Source organism: Gopherus evgoodei, chromosome 3, assembly GCF_007399415.2.
Source record: "Gopherus evgoodei ecotype Sinaloan lineage chromosome 3, rGopEvg1_v1.p, whole genome shotgun sequence".
Taxonomy (NCBI): domain Eukaryota; kingdom Metazoa; phylum Chordata; order Testudines; family Testudinidae; genus Gopherus; species Gopherus evgoodei.
Genome location: NC_044324.1, coordinates 136,319,102 through 136,342,334, shown reverse-complemented (window position 1 = coordinate 136,342,334; position 23,233 = coordinate 136,319,102). Strand labels below are relative to the sequence as shown.

The following is a 23,233-nucleotide window of genomic DNA, read 5'->3' as shown; positions in this document are numbered from 1 at the left end:
GCCGCCGCGCCGCTGGGACCGCCGCCTCCTCCTCCTCGAGCATCGTCCCCAGAGCCGCCGCTGCTCTCTGGGCTCCTCCAGTCCCCCCCTTCCCCGCCCCTGCTCCCTCTTCCCTTCGCTCCTTGCCGCCGCCGCCTCCTCCTCTCCTCCCCCCCTCTGCTGCCTCTGCGCTCGCAAGTCTCCAAGGAAGGGGGGGAGGAGGAGAGGCGGCAGCGGCGGCGGCAGGAGGAGGAGATGTTGGAGGAGGAGAAGCAGCAGCAGCAACTCCCTTGATCGTCCATCTCAGCAGCAGGAGCAGCAGCAGGAGCAGGCTGTTCTTCTCTTCCTCCATCCAGGGCTTGCTGCTCCCTTCTCCAGCCGCCGGACCCCGGCAGCACCAGCCGCGCCTCCTCCTCGCCCCAGCTGCCTCTCGCCTGTGGTCCTACAATTTCCTGGGTGCTGCTGCAGCAGCCGCCCGCGGCGACGGGATCCGAGGAGACGGCCCCGGCAGGAGCAGGACCCCTAGGCAGCGGCATAGAGGCTCCTTCCTCTCCTTCTCGTCTCCCCTGCTGCTAAGGCCAGACATGGAAGATGGATCTTCTTCTACAAGCTGCTTTAGGAGGTTTACAGACTGTTTCCTGGGCACAAGTAGGTGGCCGAGCACTTAGGGCAGGGGCTGGCTGCTTGCCTGCGGGGGGAGGATGAAGGGAGGGCTGGGTGCACGGACGGGGGGTTGGGGCGAGCTTCGCGAAGGGGGAGGCCTTTTATTCTCCGCGTGGGGAGGATGGGGTGGCTGTGGATGCACAGAGCGGGGTGCGTAAAGCTGCATGGAGGAGGGCGTGCATGGCGGAAGGGGGTGGTGGGTGGATTGAGTTTTATTTTGGGGGAGGCTCTGATGTGTTCGGAATTTCTCTCTCGAGCATTATTTCGGAATCAGTTGTAGTGCTCGCTGGGGGTGGGTAGAGAAATCAGTGTTTGGCTTGCTGCATGCTTGTTTGGCCATTCATACTATGGGTACCATGGGGGAGGATCGGAGACTTTCACCTTTTCTGGGCTCAGAACTTGCCTAAGTCGTAAAATCAGCAAGCTCCTGCTCTCTCAAGGTGTGGGGCGGGAAAGCAGGAGCAGAGAATATGGAAGCGGGACGAGGAAGGTTGGGATGGATGTTTGGAAGAAGACGAACAAAACCCCCACGCGCCGGGCAGCTCTGACACAAGGAGATGGGTGTGTTTGCTCGCTCTTCAGCATCCAATGCCCTCTCTTCCTGGCGGTAGCTTTCAGTGCCGCCGGGATAACAACAGCCACGGCAGAAACACGTGCTGCGGGATACCGCTGGGGTGAGGAGGTGCTCGAGTGGCGGGAGGCTGGAATCAATGGGGCTGGACAGTCACAAGGGACTTTCTTACATCTAATAGCTTCCACCCCCAAGCGAGCGATCACCCCCCCCCAGCAGGTGTCGGTGGGCCCAGTTACAAGAGTGCCAAGAGGTGGCAGTGAGACCCATACATCCAACGTCCTCCTCCCTGCTCTGCTCAGTCGGGGCCCGGGGCAGGCTCGTCGGTTGTCCGATCGCGGCGGGAGAGCGGGGGTTCCTCGGTGCTCCATGGAAGGGACAAGGTGGGGGGGTGGCTTGGAGGGCCGGCGGCCGGGGTGGGGGGCGATTAGGGGTAGCGTGGACAGGGGACAGCTTTGAGAGGAGGGCGGGTGCCGGGGAATGGAGCACAGGGCGCGAGGGGGGGAGCCGCTGGCCAGCGCCGAGCTGCCAAATCCGCGAGGTGGTGAAGGGAGCGAGACTTCGCATTGCAGGACCGCTCCATTCATAACCCAGCGCCAGGCTCTCCCTCCGCGCCCGTGTGCCAGCCTCCCTGCGAGCGACCCCCGGCCTGCCCCCCACCCCCGCCGCGGCCGTGCTGCGCTTCGCGTTCGCGTCGCCCCGCCACCCTTCCCGGCTGGGAAAGGCGGTGGGAGTCGCGCCCTGGAAGCTCTGGACGCGGGGCCGTTGCACACAGAGGGAAAGGTTTGCAGACACAGACGGAAGGGCGGACAAACGGGGCTGTTTTCTGGGACCTCTCCCTGTTCTATGTAGTGGGCCGCATGAACTAGCCATTCTCTGACCAGGCGCCTGGATCGGGCCTTTCTGTGCCGAGGCGCTGGACCTGGGGCTGCTGCGGCACCCCATGACTTGAAGTGGTTTACAGTGTGGTTCAGTCGCTGTTAGCGCCCCCACTATACAAATTGTTCCAGCGTCTCTGGTTCTGTCTTAGGAGAAGTTCATTTCACCCAAGTGCAAGTATTTGTGAAACTGTATTGAACTTTCTCCACTGAACTTAAGTTGCATCAACCCCCACCACCCCAATGGTATTGTAACTGTACTAGTGTGAAAACCCTTTGGGGCTGGTTTTGACACCCAGTTACTGCATTATTTTTTTCAAAATTGTTGAATCATAGTTATTTTTGATGTCACAGGTTCAGTTTGATTAGGTGACTTTTTTGGGTGCATGTAAAAGCTATTTGTTTCCAAAATGTCTATATTTATGTATGTAAAAAATTTCAGGGATGCCAGCTAAAATCGGGCCACGTTGCTTGATAACTCATCACTGATTTTAGTGTAATTAGCATAGTGAATGTTTATTGTTTCTGTGATCTGATCCGTGTGGGAAAGGACTCCCTTACATGTGCCTCGGCACTTCTTTCCATGTTGATTAATATGTCACCCTGCCATACAATCAAATGTGTATATATAGCTGTTTATGCATGTTCACATGCACAGTGTTATCACACTACGAAAATGTATAGCTAATTCCAGAAGTGCTTATAGAAGTAGAAATTGGAAAAGAAAAAAAAGCCAAACCCATGAGGTTTCTTGCTGTCTTGATTCCTGTTACCACTTTGAGAAAGATGGTAGAAGGCTACTCATACTTACAGCACAAGTCAGATTTTTAAAATAAATAGTCTGAGAACAAGAGACTAAACCAGAGAATTTCTGCCAGTTGGGCAGTTCTCTGGCACACATCATCAGAAAAAAGATTTGCAGGATTATTATGTAAAATATTTTGAAAACATGAGTCCAGTTCACAGAGAAGCTCTTAATAAATAAATAAAGGGAAAAAGTCAAACAAAATACTAGAGTCTAGACAGCTTTAGCGGGGCTATTGCAAAAGGCAGAACTATATCTTTTGGAAAATGCACTTGTCAGTCCACGTTTGGAATGCCACGTGCGGTACTGGTTACAGTACCATAAGAAGGATATTACTTTTATGAAGACGGTGAGGTAGTGTAGGGTAATGAAGATAATGACTCTGATGTATTATACTATGCATATCTCAAAGTTTATTATTTTCTATCCCAAACACTGTGTGGGTGTAAATAAAATCTTTGAAAAACTGCACAATATAATGACTAAAGGCAGTTTACATAAGGAAAGGTTATGGGAATTGGGATGGGTTTCTCAGAAAAGAAACATTGAGGTGACCTAATTGAAGTTCTCAGCATTGTGATGCAGATGAAGTTGCTAGGGATTTATTCCCTCACTGTTCTCCTCCCACATGAACACGCTAACCAGGCTAATAGTGGCATTCAAAATATTAGCTAAAAGCTGATTATTTTTTATTTCAGGTCCTGCAGTCTCAGTTCATGCCACATCTGGCTGGTTCTTGCTCTGCTGTGATGACCAAACATGCCACATACTGGTTTTGTCACAACTAGAGCATTGCACTGGCCTGCAGTGGGTCAGGTAAATGTCTTTTATCATTATATTGTGTTTTTCAAAGTTTTAAAACTATGTATTTAAGATAATTTGGGATATAAAATAGTAAACTTTGGGAAACATTCAATATAATAAATCCATAAGACTGGATTTTGGGTCCATCCTCCAGTGGAAATTCCACAGTAGCTGTGATATTGTAAGTTTGTTGTTTTTGTGTGTGGAATGGTCTGAATTTCCAAGAGGCCATTTCTGCAAACACACATATAACTTTCCATGTGTGTGTCGTACCGGACTACACGCATGCAGAAAATTACTAGTATGCATAAGTATTTGCAGACTGGAGACCTGTGCTGGTAGAAACAATATATTGTGACACTGATATTTTGGGCCTCATGTTTGCAACCTCATGTCTCAATAATGCTTTGTTATGATGCCATAAGTTTGTCATGCATTTAAATGTGACAAACTTAAAGCATCACTATGCAGTAATCATCTGAGAAGGATGGATGTATTGGGATGTGGAAGGCTGGGGAAAGATGAGATTTTAGCTAAAATAGTATCTTGAATGCCTCTGATAGCCTGGCTAATGGGAAACTCAACCTGGGATCAAGCTGTTTTGTCTCTGGCTTATGTATCATCACTTGTTATCAAGATTCTGTAGGACAAATGTTTGTCTTCAGCAGTTATTCAGATGTGTAACTATGAGCAGAAGTAGGTTTTGCAATTGAATCTTCCTTTAAAATGTAGTTGATGATGCAGTAGTCAGCATAGGCTTTGGCTCTCACTCTCATAAGTGTGCTGATTCTGCATTGTTTAAGGAGTAGAAATTTCACTGAAGTAATATAAACAATTTTTTTGTGATTTGGGATATCACTGAAAGGCTGTATCAGGATTGTTCTGTTGTTCTAGGCATTGTGCAAACATGTAGGAACACCGGGCCCCGGCCTTGCTGTGAAGAGCTTTCACTTGTTTCTTTCGAAAAAGATTGTGTATATCAGGGAGTAGAAGGGAATGGGAGCAGTGAAGAGCAGGGTAGTGATAAAAAGCTCATGAAGTTACATAGGTTAGCTATTGAACAACTTCATGGCTCTAAATCTTGTGATTTATTTAATAAATAAATGAGCTGTTCCTTAGCATCATTGGTTGACTGATTTCTTTTAGGCATTGCGGCAGAATTAAGTCTTAAATTGGGGAGGTAGTGATCTCACAGATCAGTTAGGGAGCACATGCCTTGTGGAAGGGGCAGTGTGAAAGCACAAGAATCTTTGTGGGAGAAGCAAACAAATGGACACTGGGATCACACCATTTGAGTGAGATGCCACTTTTACCTGGCCACTTTTCAGAGTAGGACAGTTGTTTTGTTGGATTAAAGCTTTATGACTGTAATGAAGTCTCCCGACACGCACACTGATTGCCTTCCTGCCTTTGGTAGTGGTATCAGGTATTTGAGCCACTGTCATTTAATCTGATCTGGTGGAAATTAGAGTGTTAGGATGGGTATATATGTATGTGTTTATATAACTTTCACACCCAAGCCACTGAGTCATTTATCTCTGATAAAACTCAGTATTTGTTCTTACCAACTTTTTTATTTGTTGTACAGACCAAAACTTCCTCGTATTCAGCTTTAAAATTGTTCTCATTCGTTATTCTAATACCAATACAGTGTACATAGCAGCTTCCAGTTCATTTTTTGAAATTTGTTTTAATTTACTTTTAGCTTTATAAACATACCCATCAGACATTCTCTGAATGTATGTTCATAATTTAAAAACATAGCACAACTTAGTGTCGGGCTTGAATATATCCAAAATTATATAGGGTTTCAGCTGAATAATAGTTTGGTCAATGAGATTTAAATGAATAGCACTGTTTAAAGAATAGTCTCTGTTCATTTTCTAGTTATTATTTTAAAAAAATGGCATGTTTTCCTTAGCACAGAATTTACACCTTTTGTACTTTTAAGATGTTAATGATTTTTATCACTACGTTCTCCAGCTCACACAGGAAATGTTAAACGACAATAAAACAAAACCAAAAAACAACCCATTATCACCTGTAGGTGAATACTTTCCATAAAACTATCCCTCTATATTCGACCTCTCGGTCCTTATCCTCAAAGGAGAGCTGCACAACACCTTCAAATGACAAACCTGGGAGCTTAAATTCATAACTTTTTGATACTAAAACTCATGGATTGAATAGAGACACTGGCTTTATGGCTTATTACAATAATTTATAACCCACTTACCCCACCCCCAGCATTTCCCCCACCCCATATGACTGGAGAAGTGTTGGCACTTCACCTCAAATGGTCCCTGAAATATGTGTTAGCTACTTATGCTAAACAGTCTGTTCCACCTTGTATTTAGCTGTGATACTTGAGTACCTCTCCCAGACCTGAAGAAGAGCTCTGTGTAAGCACAAAAGCTTGTCTCTCTCACCAACAGAAGTTGGTCCAGTAAAAGATATTACTTCGCCCTCCTTGTCTCTCTGATATCCTGGGACCAATGCAGCTGCAGCACTGCATACGATGTTTTTTTTATTGTTGTTGTTTAAACTTAACTGCGTTTATTTTCTTTGACTCAGTATATTTTGGTCTTTTCTACTCCCTCTGCTGGCTGTTTGAATTGTAAATAACTATATCAAACTCCGGTATTAAATCCGTGCTGATATTACCAATGCTTTCAGAAACATTGGTATTCAGAATTGCAGAAGTCCATATTCATTTCAATCTTCATTAGAAATTCAGAAAAATCTACAGTTGGTAAATGAAAAAAAATGGTGGAAAAGGAAAATACGTTCAAATTTCTAAGAAGGGTCTTCTCAGTTTTGTTTTTACTTTGCATTGATTTTAACTTTAGAAAAGTTGATGTCCTTTAGCTGCAGTGAGCATCTCCTTAGCAGTAAATAAACATCACACTGCACTGGAAAGTCTCAGATGGATGCATTATACACCAAACAATTTTCTGTCGTATTAGTGTATTTAAAAACTGCAGAAAGGGCCATGAACTTTTTTTTTTGTAAAGTTACCACAATCAGTGCTCAGTCTTATATTTAGATATGTAGGCACATGTTCAAGTGTATCTTGTACAAATGCAATAACTAGTTGTGCAGGAAACTTGATTTGTGCACCAGTGTACAATAATTATCTTATATAGCACCTACCATCCTTGTGCATTTTACAAACTAAGCCAGGGATTGCTTCATGTACCACTGAAATGCAGCAACTTCTGGAGGGGAATAAGGCAGTTTTGAGACTGTATAGCAACATTTCAGAGCCGGAAGTAAAGGCTACTGTATTTAGTTGAAACTGCAAGGGAAATTTTTGGACCATGCCTCCAGGATCTTTAGTGACCACCAGTGGTTAAGGCCAATGTTTTATACCTCATCTGTGCTAGTGTTCTGGTTTAATTCTAACACAGACTGAATCACAACATCGCTTCCTGCAACATCTGGGTGTTCCTTCTTCTGTTCAGATGCTTACATAGCCTGACTCTGCTTAACTCGTGAGATCTGACTGGCACTCTGCACAGATTTGTGTGGTTGCATGTGGAATTTAAACAGAATCAAGCCTCAGCTCTGCTGACTGATTCTATCCAATGCCAGGTTTTTACTATCTAATTCAAACAAAGCAAGGAAACCAAGTTTTGATTCTGGAAGATTTCTTTTTAATGTAGCTATTCATCGTCACAGTAGTCATTTAAATGTAACAAAATGGCATAATTCTATGGTTTGTTTTTCTTCATTACTTTTTTGTCCTAAGGTGTAGAACAGCAGGAGTTATTTAGGCTGGTCCCTTGATCTGCAGTGATCTGTTACTCAAAGAATAACATTCAGAATGAATTAGTATTGCTCACTCTCGCAGGTGATTTTGGCACATGCTGCAAGCAGTCACACCATGATGCAAAAAACTCTAGTCTTATGTGATTTTCAGGCTTGCCCAGAGAAAACTCCCTCTGATTGTCTGCCTTCCCTACTCCCTGCCTCCTGGGGATGGACAGGCAGTCACAACTGCTGCAGGCAGTGCTCTCTCTGTCCGCTTAAGGGCTGGCAGAATTGTTCTGGGGGCAAGGAGCAGCTGATATCACGTTCATAAGGAGGAATCAGAGCCTAGCAGCTCAGGATGGCTCTGCTCCCTCCTTCCTCTTCCCTTGTAAAAGTTTGTCAGCTCATCTATGCTCCTTTCCTCCTGTTTCTCCATCAGCCTCATGCCGGGAAGGGGCAGAAGAGGACTGCTGTTGGAATTGTCCCAGGACTGGGAAGGGAGTGGAAAAATCCCTAGACCCTCTCCATCTTTCACTCCCCTTCTGTCTCCAACTTGGTAGGGGTTGGAGAACAGTGGTTCTCAAACTTTTTTTAATTTGCGGACCCTAAACACAATTTTAAATAGAGGTGTCAACCCCTATGGAAATCTTAGTCTGTGGACCCCCAGGGGTCCATGGACCACAGATTGAGAACCACTGGTGTACAACATCCGCAACAGCAGGAGGCCAACGACAGTTGTGTGACTGGGTGGGCAGAATTGATGTGGGCTTGAGGGGCAAAAAACGATTGATTTGGAGCTGAGGGCAGACACACGTTACAGGGCTGGAGGTGCGGAACCGATCGTTGTAGGAATGGATAGTAAGGTGGCTACTCATGCATCCCCAGAATACCAATACTGGACATTCCGGTACATCCAGGAATGTCATGAGCCGACGGTGCCTACATTACTCTGCCCCTGGAGGATGCCAGCGGAAGCAGCATGTCTTGCACTTCAAAATAGCATCCTCCATTTCCAGTGCTGGGCAAAACCATATCTGGTTTTATACCAGTACCAGACAGCAGACAAACCTTGATAAAACAGGACGGTCAAGCCTAAAACCGACAAAAGGCCTACCGAGTAGCGGAGAGGGAGTTGGAGGGGAGACAGAATTATTTAGATGACATTTTTGAGTTTTGGGAGAAGTTGGAAACCTTCCACAGCATCAGAAGCACTTTATATACTTTTCTCTAATTTTATGCAAATTAAAGATCTGCTGCTTATTTTGACAGCAGATGTTGGCAGGTATGGATTTTGGAGAAGCAGAGTGAGCTGGAATCAATGTGCAAGACAGAATTAGTTCTGACTATTCATCATCTCACACACATTGGCAGTAGTCAGGGAGTTCAAAACACAGACAGACCAAATTCCACGATTTAATCTTTTCAACTCTCATGGATTTTTTTAAGGGTCTGACTCACAATTTTTTGAATTTTTGGCATTGGCAGTACTGAAGAACATCAGTGAAACATGGCATCTCCTGTTGTGGGAATGGTGTGGTGGAAAACAGTATTGTGTATATGTATGTACTTAGATGACTGCTATTTTCTAAGATTCATTCATGTACGTATTACAGTATATTCTTGCTAAGTATTAACCAAGGCTGCAAGTGAGCCTCATTGTCTTCTCTCCTATCTTATGCACATCAAATCCACTATTTTAAAAAAAACACCCAATTTAAATTAGAGGTCAACCTGCTGTATTTTATCCTGAAGAAAAAGAATGAATCATTCTTGTTATGCTCACGAGCAATATCATTCACTTAAGGGTAATTGTTAATTAGAGATGGATTTTGCTAATTGGTTTATTGTGAAACGCTTGGATCATTGTAAATCTATGTACTACATAAATGGAGGATGAATTCATTTATACACCCTTCAGTCCCAGTGCCCTGAACTCATGCTAAAATTTAATAGTTTCAAACAGGTACAATTAAAAAAAAAAAAAAAAAAAGCTGATAGAGCAATGTTTTCTTCTCTAAAATATTGACCTTCCCCGCAATACATCTGTCTGTATCCCAGGATAGGCAAGATTTAATCCAGGGCAAGTAACAGCTTTTCAGTACATTAAATTGTCACATCTGCAAAAAGTGATATCTCATAGCCCCGAAGGGCTGGAAATGGGAGCTCTATACCACTGGGAGGGAGAATCCCTGATTCCTGGTGGGGTTTAGCATGCTAACCTAGCCCTAAAAGGTCACAAAATAAATGACTTTGGGATGTTAATCACAGCCCAGTTTTGGAGCAACCCAAACTACTTTAGTGGTTTGTTTTGTTTTAAAGTGGCTTTTCAAAAATAAATTATCTTTTAAAAAAAATCCTATAACAACAAGAATAATAATCCTGATCTTGCATGATGGAGGGAACTTCAGAAGTTGTAGATGGTCAGAATCTAGATCATTTAATCCCTCTTCCTGCTTGGGAACACCTGATCTTTTAGGAATTCATGCTTTGCAGCTAAAAACATAAACTAGTATATGTACCCCTTAGGAGTGCGATTTTAATTTGCTTCAGCCTGTAGGGTAACACCATATTAGCAGAAAACACAATCTTTTCCTTTCCCTGGGTATTTCGGCAACATTTCTGCAACTCTCAGATTCTGTTGATTCAGAGAACAAGAGGCTAAATTTGGGCTCTCCTGTCTTTAGTGTGATAACTAGATATCTGTCCTCCTCTTTCACTATCTAATCTTTGTACCTCAACAGTAGTTCCTTCCATGATGTCTTATTCCATTTACTTCCAAACTTTTCTGTATATCTAAAGCTACTAGTCTCTCTTCTACACTGAGATTTCCTAAAAGCCAAGTTATCCCCCTCAATATTTATCCCTCTCTGACTTTTCTCATGTCAAGCTTGTGCTATATTATTACCTGTTTGCCTGTACTGTCTATTTTATTTATTTTTGACATGCTTCTTTCATATATCTTGGAAACGTCTTCTAACTGAACTCCTTATTGCTTTCTTGGAATTTTGCCCTGTTTCCTGTGTTTTGTCTTCATGATCACCCCCCCCCGCCCCTTTTAGGCCTTATCTGTTTCTCTGCTTAATAGTATTTCTTTCTTATCCACCATCAGCTTCTTCTAGCTGCTGTTTCCTTCCTGATTGCTGGATTCTGTAGAGATTCCTTCCCCTCCCCCCATATGCCTGACTCCTTGCCCTATCCTTATCTACAGGTTTTAATTCCCCCTGTATACCCCCAACAGCTGTTTTCCTCTGAGCCAGTGCACTCGTGTTACTTCAATTCACGTTCATTTTACCTGTGTGTCCTGTTCTTCACTCTTCCTCCCCCCCTCCCTCCCAAGAATTCCAAATCGCACCCAACAATCTCAAAAACCTTCCTATGTGTGTTGCATGTTTCCTGTGATTCACTGAATTTCCTAATCTGGCACCGTCTGCCTTGCCTTAAGTGTGATATCACTAGTATTTTTTTTTTCTTAAAGCAAACAGTTCTCATAAAAGGTGCAGTTTGCTGTAATAGAAAACTGAAGTAATCTATTCTCATAACTGGTGCTGCCTCAGCCAGCATGCACAAGTTTCTTCACACCAGCCTTCTGATGTGCTTCACTTCAAATCTGTAGGGAAACTACTTTTATGGGGAAGGAGGTTGTCTTTAATTTTCACAAATAATGTTTTTGAGTCAGCTTCCCTTGAGAAGCTGATCTTTAGCATAGATCCTAATTTGTGGAACTTAGTTTTCAGATCTGTCAGTCTATGATTATGAGTATAATCAGCTTCAGCATGGCTTTCAGGACTGCTGGCTTCTTTCCAGCCACTGCATCTAGGAGGCAAGAAACTCTAGGTGACTCAGGGTCATGACTAAATAATATTATGTCCTTTTCTAAGAACTGAAGGCCAAATTCCAGATGTAATGCAGAGTCTGGGAAGAACTAGGTAGCCTGGGAATGTGTACAGGTCTGCAGAAACATCTGTCCTGGTTGTGGAGGGAAAGGAGATTACTGCTTCCCCAGCCATCCCTGCAAAACTCTTTTCACTGAAAACTCTGCATTGGTTAAGGATATTAACTAGGGGGAACGGGACATTGCTCCAGCCTTTCTTTCTCCTCATGATTCTACTCTGTGTAGTGAGAGAAACCTGCATTGGCTGTGTGGGAAGGACATGGTCTGTGATCCACAGGGGCCTCCTGCCTGCTGAGCAGTTGCGTAGATTCTGATTGTGGAGCTTGTCTGCACCTCTTAAATCTTATACCTTGGAATTGTTTGAACCAGTGCAGAGCTAGCATATGCTATTGAATGGGCTAATGCAGTCCTTACTTCCACAAAATCATAGGCCAATATTTCATCTTTAAAGCAGAGCCATATGTCATACAACTTGATAAGTGAAACAGAGTGGTCCATTGGATATGGCACCAGAGTGGAGGACTTTGATTTGTTGTGTGACTGTGGGCAAATCATTTAACCAATCTGTGTCTGTTGCCCCATCTGTACTTTGTAAAACTCTTTGAAAGCTGTGGATGAAAACTGCTATATAAGTGCAAAGTATATTTACAAGTTGGGGGGAATGTTTATCTATTCATGACAGGAGGCTAGAATATGCTAATAATTTTGACTGCAGATATTAGGGGAAAATGACAGCAATATATCTAGTTAGAGTGGTGGCATTGCAAAGAAATCAAAATGAAAAACATTATAGGAAAGAAGGAATGCAACATTTTCAGTGCTCAAAAGAACGTGATTGCATTTGAAGAAAAGTTGTATCCCTTTAGAGAAGGCTATCTTTAAACTCTAATCTTATGTCTTTGGGGTAGATGAAACAATTTTTCCATTGCTGTGTAAATGATATCTGTCAGCAAGTTGTTGATAGGATTTTGTAGATATTCTTTCATTGAAGTAAGATGAGGTTTTTTCCTGTACGTGGCTCCAGCCCTTTCTTTAACTATCATCATCATCTCCCTTCAACAAAAATGTTTTTCTTTCCTTTATTTAATATCAATAAAAGTCACCAAGCATCCATGCTGGTATATTATTTCTGAATTTATTTATACATTTGCAGTAAATGCCTAAAGTGTGTATTCTTCACTTTTTGCAGTTTAAACATTATTATTCTTATCTGACTCATTTCTTTATACCAAACCTTTGTATATGTAAACTGGCCCAGTCTTTTACCATTTTCTGCTAAGTCACTGTAGGACTTTTCTGTATTTTCGTCAGTGCATTTCATTGTATCCTTTATTTATAACACAATGATTAGTGCCTATTGTTCCTCTCCCTCCCGGCACAGTTTCTCTATAAATAATACAAATATGGTTACATACATACTGCTTGCCTATCTTTGATTTGTTAATCTGACTTGTCTCTAAAGCTGTGGTTCTCAGCCTTTCCAGAAAACTGTACTCCTTTCAGGAGTCTGCTTTGTCTTGCGTACCTCCAAGTTACACCTCACTTAAAACCTACTGACTTACAAAACAGACCTAGAAATACAAAAGTGTCACAGCATTCATGCTATGACTGAAAAATTGCTGACTTTCTCATTTTTACCGTATAATTATAAAATAAGTTCTTTGGAATATAAATATTGTACTTGCATTTCAGTGTGTAGTATATAGAGCAGTATAAACAAGTCATTGTATGAGATTTTAGTTTGTACTGACTTTGCTAGTGCTTTTTATGTAGCCTGTTGTAAAACTAGGCAAATATCTAGGTGAGTTGATGTACCCCCAGGAAGACCTCTGCATACCCTGGGGGTATGCGTACCCCCTCGTTGAGAACCACTGCTTCAAAGGACCTGTGTGTCGGTGTGATACCAGATGACAGTTATGTGGGCAGTGTGTAAAGTACTCTGGCCCCAAGACAAGTGTCGATATTTGCTGTCAAGGTCACAACTATGATGTTCATTTGTGTTCACTTCCAACATGGCCATAAGAACTGGACTTTTATTTGTTTTGGTGCATTCAGCTATGTGTAACTTAATGTGATGAACCACTTTGCTAGCACTCTGCAACATATTTTTTTAACATCTTTGAGGTTGACTGAGGCTGAATCAAAGCAACTGGTCATTCTGGAGAGACAAGAAACCATTTTTTCCAATCGCCTTCAAAAGGAGGGTTTTTTCCTATTTGAAAACATTTTCTCTGTTTGATGCTTATGTAGTATAAAGAAGGGCTTTAGAGAAGCTGAATTCTTTTCCATAAATTATACATAAGAAAAAAGATGATAACAAAGCTGGCCACCCACTTAAAATGGTCGGTACCGAGAAGAAATCTGCATATTAAGATCATAGACAAAAAGTCATGGGCAGGTATACGGCTTCTTTACATACAGAGTTATACTAGTTTAACTTAAGATGTGATTTTAAACAGATTTTATTAAACTGGTTCAGAAGTCTGTGTGGATGGGAATCGTATATTAGTTTAAACCAGGATTATTTCGGTTAGTTAGAAACAGATTTAAACTAAACTGAATTTAGCCACTTTCAAACTGAAATGAGTCTCTGCGTAGAATTTTGCATTGGCTTTGAATCACTTTAACTAACTAAACTAGTGCAAGTTTGTATTTGGGCAAGGGTTTTAGAGTCTTGCTTATATCTGTTGTGATCTATTTATTAAAAAAAATTACTCTTGGGGACTTATTTTCTCCTTTATGTTCGAAACTAGAAGTATCAACTCTCAGGAGCTATTCTTTTCTATATACTTACATTAAATTGTGTGCTCAAGTGCCTTGTAATCAGTGTGCATTTGCTTAAATTGCCAAGGTTCAAAGTGCTGGTTACTTGTCTTTCTGATAAGGATCTCACATTTCTGTAGAGTGTCTCATCCAGATGGATTCCAAAGAGCTTTATTGACTGCTAGTACCTTTCTTCCCCCCGCCCCCCGGCTTGATTTCAATAGGAACAGAAGGGGCACTAAATGCCTAATCCTGCAAGGTGCTGAGAACCCCTGGGAGGGGGAAAAAAACTCACCAGAGATGCCTTTAAAGGATAGGAAAAAGAGGAGGTTCAGTCTGGGGGTAGATTACTGGTGATACATACAGAGCCAAAGTAATAGTACGTATTAACTTTAAATTAACAAGAAAATATATTTTGCTTTTCAGTGCACCTTTAGCTAGTGTTGATTAGCTTTAGAAAAGTTTTTAAAAGTGTTGGACTAGCATGCTCTTTCTGCCTGCAGTCATTCTTTTTCTCTTTCTCCTAGTCTCCCAAGTAAAAACCCCTAATTAAAAAAGTTACTGAGGTTGCAAAATCTACCTCATTTGAAAGTTAAGAAATGCCTGATTTGAGGATCCCTGTACAGTCTTTGCAACCTTGTGCATGTGCATTATGAAACAGTCTTTAATTACATGATCACCTACTGTTTCTTCCACAGGACCTCTGCCTCATTCAGTGCACAGGGTTGATAGTGCTTTGGGAATAAAGCAGATTTTGAAGCGCTTTGAGCTCTAACGATGAAAAGCGCTATATAAGAGAGAGGTATTATTATTTATTACTATGTAATAGTTAGTTATTTTTTCCTCATTATGCAATGTCTTATGCACACCGTCCAAACCCTGCATGGAGTGATTAGTTTCTCATGTGCTTTCCTATGGTACTAAGCCCTGTAATATCTGAGGTTCACAAGCATTAGTGAATTTATCTACTCAACTCTGTTGTGAGACAGTAATGTAATTTCCATTGTACAGATGAGGAGCTGCGAAACAGGGAGATTGAGGCCACTGTGCAAAAGTCTTCATTAACTTTGGGCACCTCAGTGATTGCTCCCCAATTTGAGATACGTAGGGACTGATTTTTCTGAGTGTTTTATTCGTTCAAAGCACTGTACAGGCATTGGCTGATCAGAGCACACCTGGAAGTTAAGTTGGTAGGCATCATCGTCATCCCTATTTTACAGACTGGGAAGCAGACAGAATGACAGAGTGACTTGTGTAAGGCTACACAAAGAATCAGTAGAGACCCAGAATTAGAACTCAGGCCTTCTTGCTCCCTACCTTGTCCTCAATTCTCTGAATCACTTTGCGTACGTGCTACAGCTTCTAGTGACTTCAGCTGCAGTTGAGTATCTACAGCTTCCAGTGACTTCAGTTGCAGTTGTGCGGGCTCAGAACTTCTGCATATCAGGCTTCATATGTCTCAGGTTGAGCACCTAGAAAATGAGGAACACAATTTAATATGTTTAATCTAAAATGGCTCAAGAGCTATTTAAACCAGTGGTTCCCAGGCTTTTTATTAAGGTGACAGACCATTGCATATATTATACAGAGAGAGAGTATGTATGTAAGTGTAGTAACTATTATTTACTATATTTTAACTTTTTAAAATTCCAACATGAAAGAAAAACACAATATTATGTGCATTCTACACTGCTAGCACCTCCCAGCTTCCTGTCCTGCCTTCCTCAGCTGGTTTGGAGAATTCCTGGTGGTGGTCTTAAGACTGAGCCCGCACAACCCAGCTGGGCCTGGCTCCCCACTTTGGGCATTGCTTCCTGTTGCATGGGGTCTCAGCGCCACTCAGGTTTGGCATGGTCCCCACTCCATCATGACAGAAGGGTGGACAGGCCAAAACTGAGTGGCACTGTGACCCTGTGCACCAGATTGCAACATCATTCAATTTGGGAACCCTGTCAAATTGAGCTTTGAGGTTGATTGCCCCTTTTGCCCCTGTCATAGGGAAGTGCTTCCTGGGTATGCACGGGGTGGGGAATGACATGGAGGGAGGGCGGCAATGACAGGCAACCTTGCTAGACCCTTCCTATGGTTGTGGGTCAAGGCTCACCGTTTGGGAAACACTGATTCATACAGGCATATATAAACTGGTTTAAGAGTGCTGAAATGGTGTAATTAAATCAATTTAATTACACCAGTGTGAGTTTTCTAAGTTAGACAAGTCCTCATTCCCTGGAAGCAATCGCCATTTCAGGAACTAATGATGTATTTGTTGATAAATGGCAGAAATAATAATGGAGCCCATCTTACCTGGGCAATAGTTATTTAAAAAAAAAGGGAGGGGGAAATAAGAAAATAAATAAAGGAGATGAAAATAGTGAAGGATAATATTAAAATGCTTCCAGACTCTGTGTGTGGCCCAGAAGATTTCTGGACAGTTGGTCTCTTCTGCCATGCTTATATTCAGCCCTCATAATTTATAGCAAAGTTTGCTTCTTAACCTTGGTGGTTCTTTTCCCCCATCAGTCTTCAATTGCAGCAGTGATACTTGCCTCATGCTTTCTGACTAAGGGCCCAATTCTTCCTTCTTTATGTTGACTAGAACCTTTGTCCACAAGTAGTCCTATTGATTTCAGTGGCATAACTTGCAGAGTAAACTACTGCTTAGTCTAAGGGTGACAGAACTGGAGAGTATGCAAGGCGGCTCTTATTATGGTCATTCTCAGTATCCTATCCAGCATTCTCCTTTGCTTGTGCTCAGAAACTTTTGTGAAGATGTTTTAGAAGCTGTAAGAGATCTTCTTGCACTGAAACCATCATGCATTCATAAATACCAGAGGACAGGAGGAGAAAGGAAAGAGTACTGAACATTCATGTTTAACATCGTGTAGTGCAATTACAGAGAACCTGGAATGTGCTCTCAGGCCCCACAGTGCTGGTTGCCAGTTCTTTCCTAGACTGCTTTCCAGATGATTTGCTGGCATTTACATATGATAAAATGCAGAAGTAATACTTGTCTACAGACCTCTGCTTATTGGTGTTTGGTTTTTATTGATTGGCTGTGCATTGTTATATCTGAGCAGAGGATTAATCCTTTGGTAATTAGTACCATCTTCTGTCAAATAAAGCCTATGTTAATTTACATTTTTTAGATTCACTTTTAGATATCATTCTTATAATGATTTCTTATCCCACACTTGTTTGGTAACAGTACTTCTCTGGAAAAGTTACACCATTCAAATATTCTGTTACCCAAGTAACGTTAGTATCTGTGGGTAAAAGACAAAATGTTGACTTATATTTAGTTTTACTGGCACCTGCTCACCTTTTTAGTAGAAATGTGATAACGTGTTTGAATATTCCCAAATCACGGTCTCCTTTCAGAGGATCAGTCTGTGTTTTTCCAGGCTCTTGACTTGCATGTTTTTTCTGCTGAGATCTTAGTGAATTGCATATGTGCAGTCATGACAAAGCATTTCAGCAATTAAAAAAATAAATCCTTTAGAAAAATGTTCAAATGAATTTCCAGAAAGGATTTGTTTAAGGGTATGCCCGTACTCATTTCGAATGCAGCCATGATTCTCTGATGATGACTCTTGCCTTTTAGGACTGAAGAATTCTCTGTTCTTGGAGGATATGATCATACTAGGCTTCAGAATGTGGTCAAAGTTCCCATGACTACTGAGGGGGCTCCATACCTTCCCAGTGTTCTTCACCAGTGTACCTTCACCTAAATAGCTGTCATTATGGGATTTGTATCTGCAGTTACAATTATACCATTAATGCCTCTCCATTGATGAATTCATTCACGTCCCTTTCAAAGTAAGGGCAAAATCTTGACTCCACTGAAGTCAGTGGAGATTTGCTATTGACTTCAGTGAGGCCAGAATTTCACCCTAACTGTTTGACCTTGTTGTTTGTCTGCTAGTCTAGGAAACAAGTTTCCTGAGGTTGGTCACTGATTGCAAATCATTGCAAAGTTGCAGGTTTTTTGTTTTGTTCACTTACAGCTTTCTACAAAACTAGTGAAAAAGCTTTATTTCTAAACTTAGTGTAAGGAAATTTTCTGAGTTTAATGAAACCTCTGTTTAGTTTTGCATTATGCTGAACCAGGGAATCCTTGATAACTGATTCAATAATAAGAGCTGCTAAATGCATAAAACCTCATGAATCTGATAATAAGAATAAACATTTAATGTGTTGAAAGAATACAGGTGTCTAAGGTATGGTACTTTCATGGAAAATGACTAACCTTAACGACTAAATGCTTTTTGATGAAGACATATTGTTCCCTTCTGGCCTTTCTTGAGCTAAACTCTGCATTCTTGAAAGATAAAGTGCATTAAGTAGAGACAGTATCACCTGGACTTTATCCACTTCATTAATGTGTGTTTAAACCAAATCAGTTTGATATATTATGTATTATTTTAGCTATTTAGTCCAAATATATTATAATAATTCATTTAATTTGAAGTATGAACACACCACACTCCATCACTCAAGGAATTACTGTATATTTTTTAAAGATTTAAAATGAAATAACTTGTTTTGAATTTGGGTTTTGGCATTCTGAAGCTAATGACTTTCTTACGAACTGTCTGGCATGGCCTCTTCTCTAATCACTTCAGAAAGAATAAGGAAAGCTGACCGTCTGCACATATGAGCTACTCTGAACTGCTGGGAAGTCCAAATGTGTTTCCCTCCACCACAAACTTCCCTAATTTATGTGGTGAATAATTGTGTAAAGAAGGCATACTCAGAAGAGTTTTAACAGTTCTTACAAGGCAAAATTGTGCCCTCAACTATACCTGTTAACTTCAGTGGGATTGTATGGTTATAATTGAGCACACAGTTTGGCCCTTGCTAATTTTGTAAGTAAATTTTTGTGTGTGATGAGAGATGAGGATAGGGGAAAAGGGAATCTGTGTATATAATAAAGCGTGTGTATAAAATAACGTAGGTATATCATGAAAGAGATTAGATTATCCTTGAAGAAAGACATTCTGAGTTTAAAAATTCTATTTGTATTAAGCACTTTTTGGATGCTTTCAGGATTCAGCAAAATCCATTTAATGGCTTTAGTTATGAACATATTCACTTTAGACATTTCTCTAAAGTTTATCTGAACAATTAGAGATGCTATTTTAATAGCAAAAATGACTTCGAGATTGTTTTCCATTCTCTTGATTTGTGAAGTGGACACAAATTGCAAATAAAGAGCAATTGTTTCATTGTTGTATAGTATCTTCCATCCTTGGATCTCAAACTTTTCTTAAAGCTCTTTTGTTGTAAGAAAAAATTAAAACGGACCAGGGAAATAGTAGTCAATGAAAAGCATTTGAGTGTTCCAGTGTAAATTGGATTTGATCTAACTGATGACGTATTTGCACTCTGCATAAACTTGCTCTTCCCCTCTTAGAAGTCACTGAATAAAACTTACTAAAGAACATAAGTTATCAATTATTTTTAAGTACTATTGGAGCCCACTTGCACGTAAGCCTAATATAGTAAAACTTCATCGTGAGTGCAGCAGGTTGAAAGCTTTGCATTGTTTCAGTTTGTGGCAATGTTCAAATTGCTGTTACGATAAGTGAATCTGTATTTGTTGTGATAAAAATATTTCTTCCCTGTAAAAAGATTCCACTGAATGGTATTTAAAACCACTTAATAGGAGCTGAGCATGTCTCTTGATAATATGAACTCCTGCTGGGAGGAAGAGGCTTTGGCATTTTTGTGGCCACTATTTCTGCTTAAATTGCATCTCAAAATGTTGTGTCTCACTTCTGATTCTGATTCAGAAATATTAGGTCAGCTGTTGTCAGGTATTCAGCAATTTGGAATCTATGTAAATGTACTCTACTGATCAGAACTGTGTTCCCCTATGAGCAGCTGATCCTCCAAAGGTATTTCTTTAACTCAACAGACCTTTATCTAGAAAATTAAAGTAGGGCTTTTTCATACTGATTTCACATGAATGTGCTCTTTGTGTATGTATCATTGTCTATTAGAGCATGTGTGACACATGCAGCTGGGCAAAACATACTGATTTCAGTTCATAGCAGTTTGTGCATACCTTTTTCATCATGGAGAAGTTAAATAGAGTTTTTGCATCCGTCTTCACTGCAGAGGACGTGAGGAAGATTCTCACACCTGAACCATGCTTTTTTAGCTGACAGATCTGAGGAACTGTCCTAGATTGAGGTGTCAGTAGAGGAGGTTTTGGAACAAATTGATTAATCAGACAGTAATAAGTCACCAGGACCAGAAAGTATTCACCCAAGTGTGCGGAAGGAACTCAAATATGAAATTGCAGAACTACTAACGGTGGAATATAACCTATTGCTTACCTCCAGTCATCTGGTACAGAGGATGATCTAAGTGATGCCAATTTTTTTGAAAAGGCTGCAGAGGCAAGCCAGTCAGCCTAACTTCAGTATCAAGGAAATTGGTTGAAACTATTGTAAAGGACAGAAATATCAGAGACACTGAGAAACATGATAAGTTGGGGAAGAGTCAGCACGGCCTTCGCAAAGACAGCAAATATCATAATGCCACTATATAAATCCATGGTACACCCCTGCACCTTGACCGTTGTATGCAGTTCTGATCACCCCATCTCGGAAAAGGTACACAGAAGGACAACAAAAATGATTAAGTGTATGGAACAACTTCCACATGAGAAATTAAAAAGATTGGGACTGTCCATCTTGGAAAAGAGATGACTAAGGGGTAGATATGATTGAGGTCTATAAAATCATGAATGGCGTGGAGGAAATGAATAAGGAAATGTTATTTACCTCTTCACATAACGCAAGAACTAGGGGTCAGCCAATGAAATTAGTAGGCAGCAGGTTTAAAACATAAATAAGTACTTTTTTATACAACTCCCAGTCAACCTGTGGAACTCGTTGTCAGGGGATGTTGTGAAGGCCAAAAATATAACTGGGTTCAAAACAGAATTCGATAAATTCATGGAGAAGAGGCCCATCAGTGGTTGTTAGCGAAGATGGTCCAAGATGCAACCCTGTGCTATGTATGTCCCTAAGCCTCTGACTGTCTGATGCTGGGATTGGATGACAGGATGGATTGCTCGATAATGCCTTGTTCTGTTCATTCCATCTGAAGCATCTGGCATCGGCCACCATCAGAAAGTAGGATATTGGGCTAGATGGACCCAGTGTGGCCATTCTTACACACACATCCCCAAAAGTGAAAGGTTAGATATTAAAAATAAACCCCCCAGACATGATGATGATGATGACAATCAGTCACGGAAGTCATTGACTTCACAACTGCCATGCTAAAAATCCTTATTCATATGTTTAGATTATTAATATTGTGTAGATTATTATTATTAAATATTTAATATCTATTTTACAGTAGCATACAGTGTCCCTTTAGCTATTGGGAAAATGAGGTGCTGGGATTTCTACCAGTATATGTTGTTCCTGAACCCTGCTTCACGGCTCCACCTTTCATGTCCTCTTGAGGCAAACAGGTGAATTATAAAGTTGCCTTCTAGCTGCTGGAAAGGAAAGAGAGCTTTCTTTCACTTCTCTTCCTTCCAGAACTTCTGCCAGCTGTGTAGGGCAATGTTAACTTAATCTTCTCACAGCCTCCTGGCTGCTGTGAGCAGTGGTGGGGGTAGAAGGTGGAGGAAGTTATCATTTTTTTTCCCACCCCATCTTCCATTTTTTGGGTGTGGGAGGCCTTACCCTTCAACAGCTCTACTTTCTGCCTCTCCTGCTCTCCCAAGCATTCCAGCACAGTTTTCCCAAGCAGAAGCAGCGTAAAAATGATTAAAAACTGGCAGTTTGATGTTTACCCATGATCTTTTGAATAGTAGCACTGACAGTTCCCCAAAACTTGTAGTTTCACTCTGTGATGAGCAGCAGTAGAGGCCCTGGATCTATCTATCTGCAGACTCAGGAAGATGGCACTGAAATTGTTTACAGTAAGCTCCCCTGTGGAGGGTGCATAAAGGCTAATGCATATATATTTATTACAAATGAAAGCTTAAATGCTACCATCATTATTGTCTTAGATCTCCATGCTTAGTCTTGTATTTTGTAAGTGGATTTTTCAATCTCTCCTGATAATAGTAGCATGATTTTAATATGAATATATTAATCTGTAAAACCTTTTATTATTAAACTAGTACTGTACAGAACAGAGACTTCTTTGTAGCAGCTCTGAGAGTTGCCTTATCTGACCTCACTTGGTGAGGCTGTCAACTCTTGAAGCAAAGATTAGTACGCATCAGTTTTGCACAGCCCTGTCGCATTCACTATTCACTTGCACTGTGTTTTTCATCACACACGTTGTGTGCACATTGGCCTTCCTTCGTCGCTTTTATGAGCTGAACAAGAAAATCCCATGCAAAATATACTGTACTTATGCAGAGTGCCAATACATCATTAGTTTGATCAAATCCAATTTACACTGGAATACTCAAATGCTTTTCATTGACTACTAGTTCCCTGGTCCTTTTTAATTTTTTCTTACAACAAAAGAGCTTAAAGAAAAGTTTGTAGGAATTTTTCTCTAGTATTGAATTCTAAATCATGCTACGATTACCAGGAGAGAGTGAAAAATCCAATAGTAGGTATTAATTGTATCAGTATTTTATGTCCATTCCTGGCAGTGTTAAATGCTGGCTGGCTAAGATACTAGAATGGCTGCTAACTTGTACCATTAGATGTGTTCTGAAAGGTTAACAGTGGGGTGACTAACAGAATGGGGTATTAGTCGGAAAACATAAGAGAAGACAGAAAACACAAAAAGAAACAAGGCAGAGAATTTCAGTTTTTCTTGCCAGTAAGAAAATAAGCACTGCCAAAAAAAATCAATTCAGGCATCAGGAAATTGAAGGGGTTATAAGGATTTTCTGGCATAAGATAAAGGGGTAAAAAATCCCCAACAAAATAAAACTGGGGCATGAACCTTCTTAAAACTTTGATTCATGTTTTTTGTCACTGGAGAGATACTGCCCGACTTATTCAAGTTCCTGAAATACACTCTGCCAGTTAGAGACTCTGAAATGCCAACCTCTGTTCATGGTTCATGTGACATGCATGTTTGGTTAGAAACGTTTAGAGAACAATGCTGCTGTTTCTTTATGTTGTGTGAAT

At 41.1% G+C, this 23,233-nt stretch overlaps 1 protein-coding gene across 1 annotated transcript in view; it reads left to right on the top strand.

Annotated features, from left to right (window-relative positions):
- Positions 1-261: 261 nt before the first annotated feature.
- The window catches only part of PDE10A (phosphodiesterase 10A), a 307,793-nt gene continuing 284,821 nt past the window's right edge, over positions 262-23,233 (top strand). The window contains exon 1 of the mRNA XM_030556722.1: positions 262-627. Coding sequence (XP_030412582.1) covers positions 564-627 — 64 coding nt within the window. The 5' untranslated portion in view covers positions 262-563. The remainder of the gene's footprint in view (positions 628-23,233) is intronic.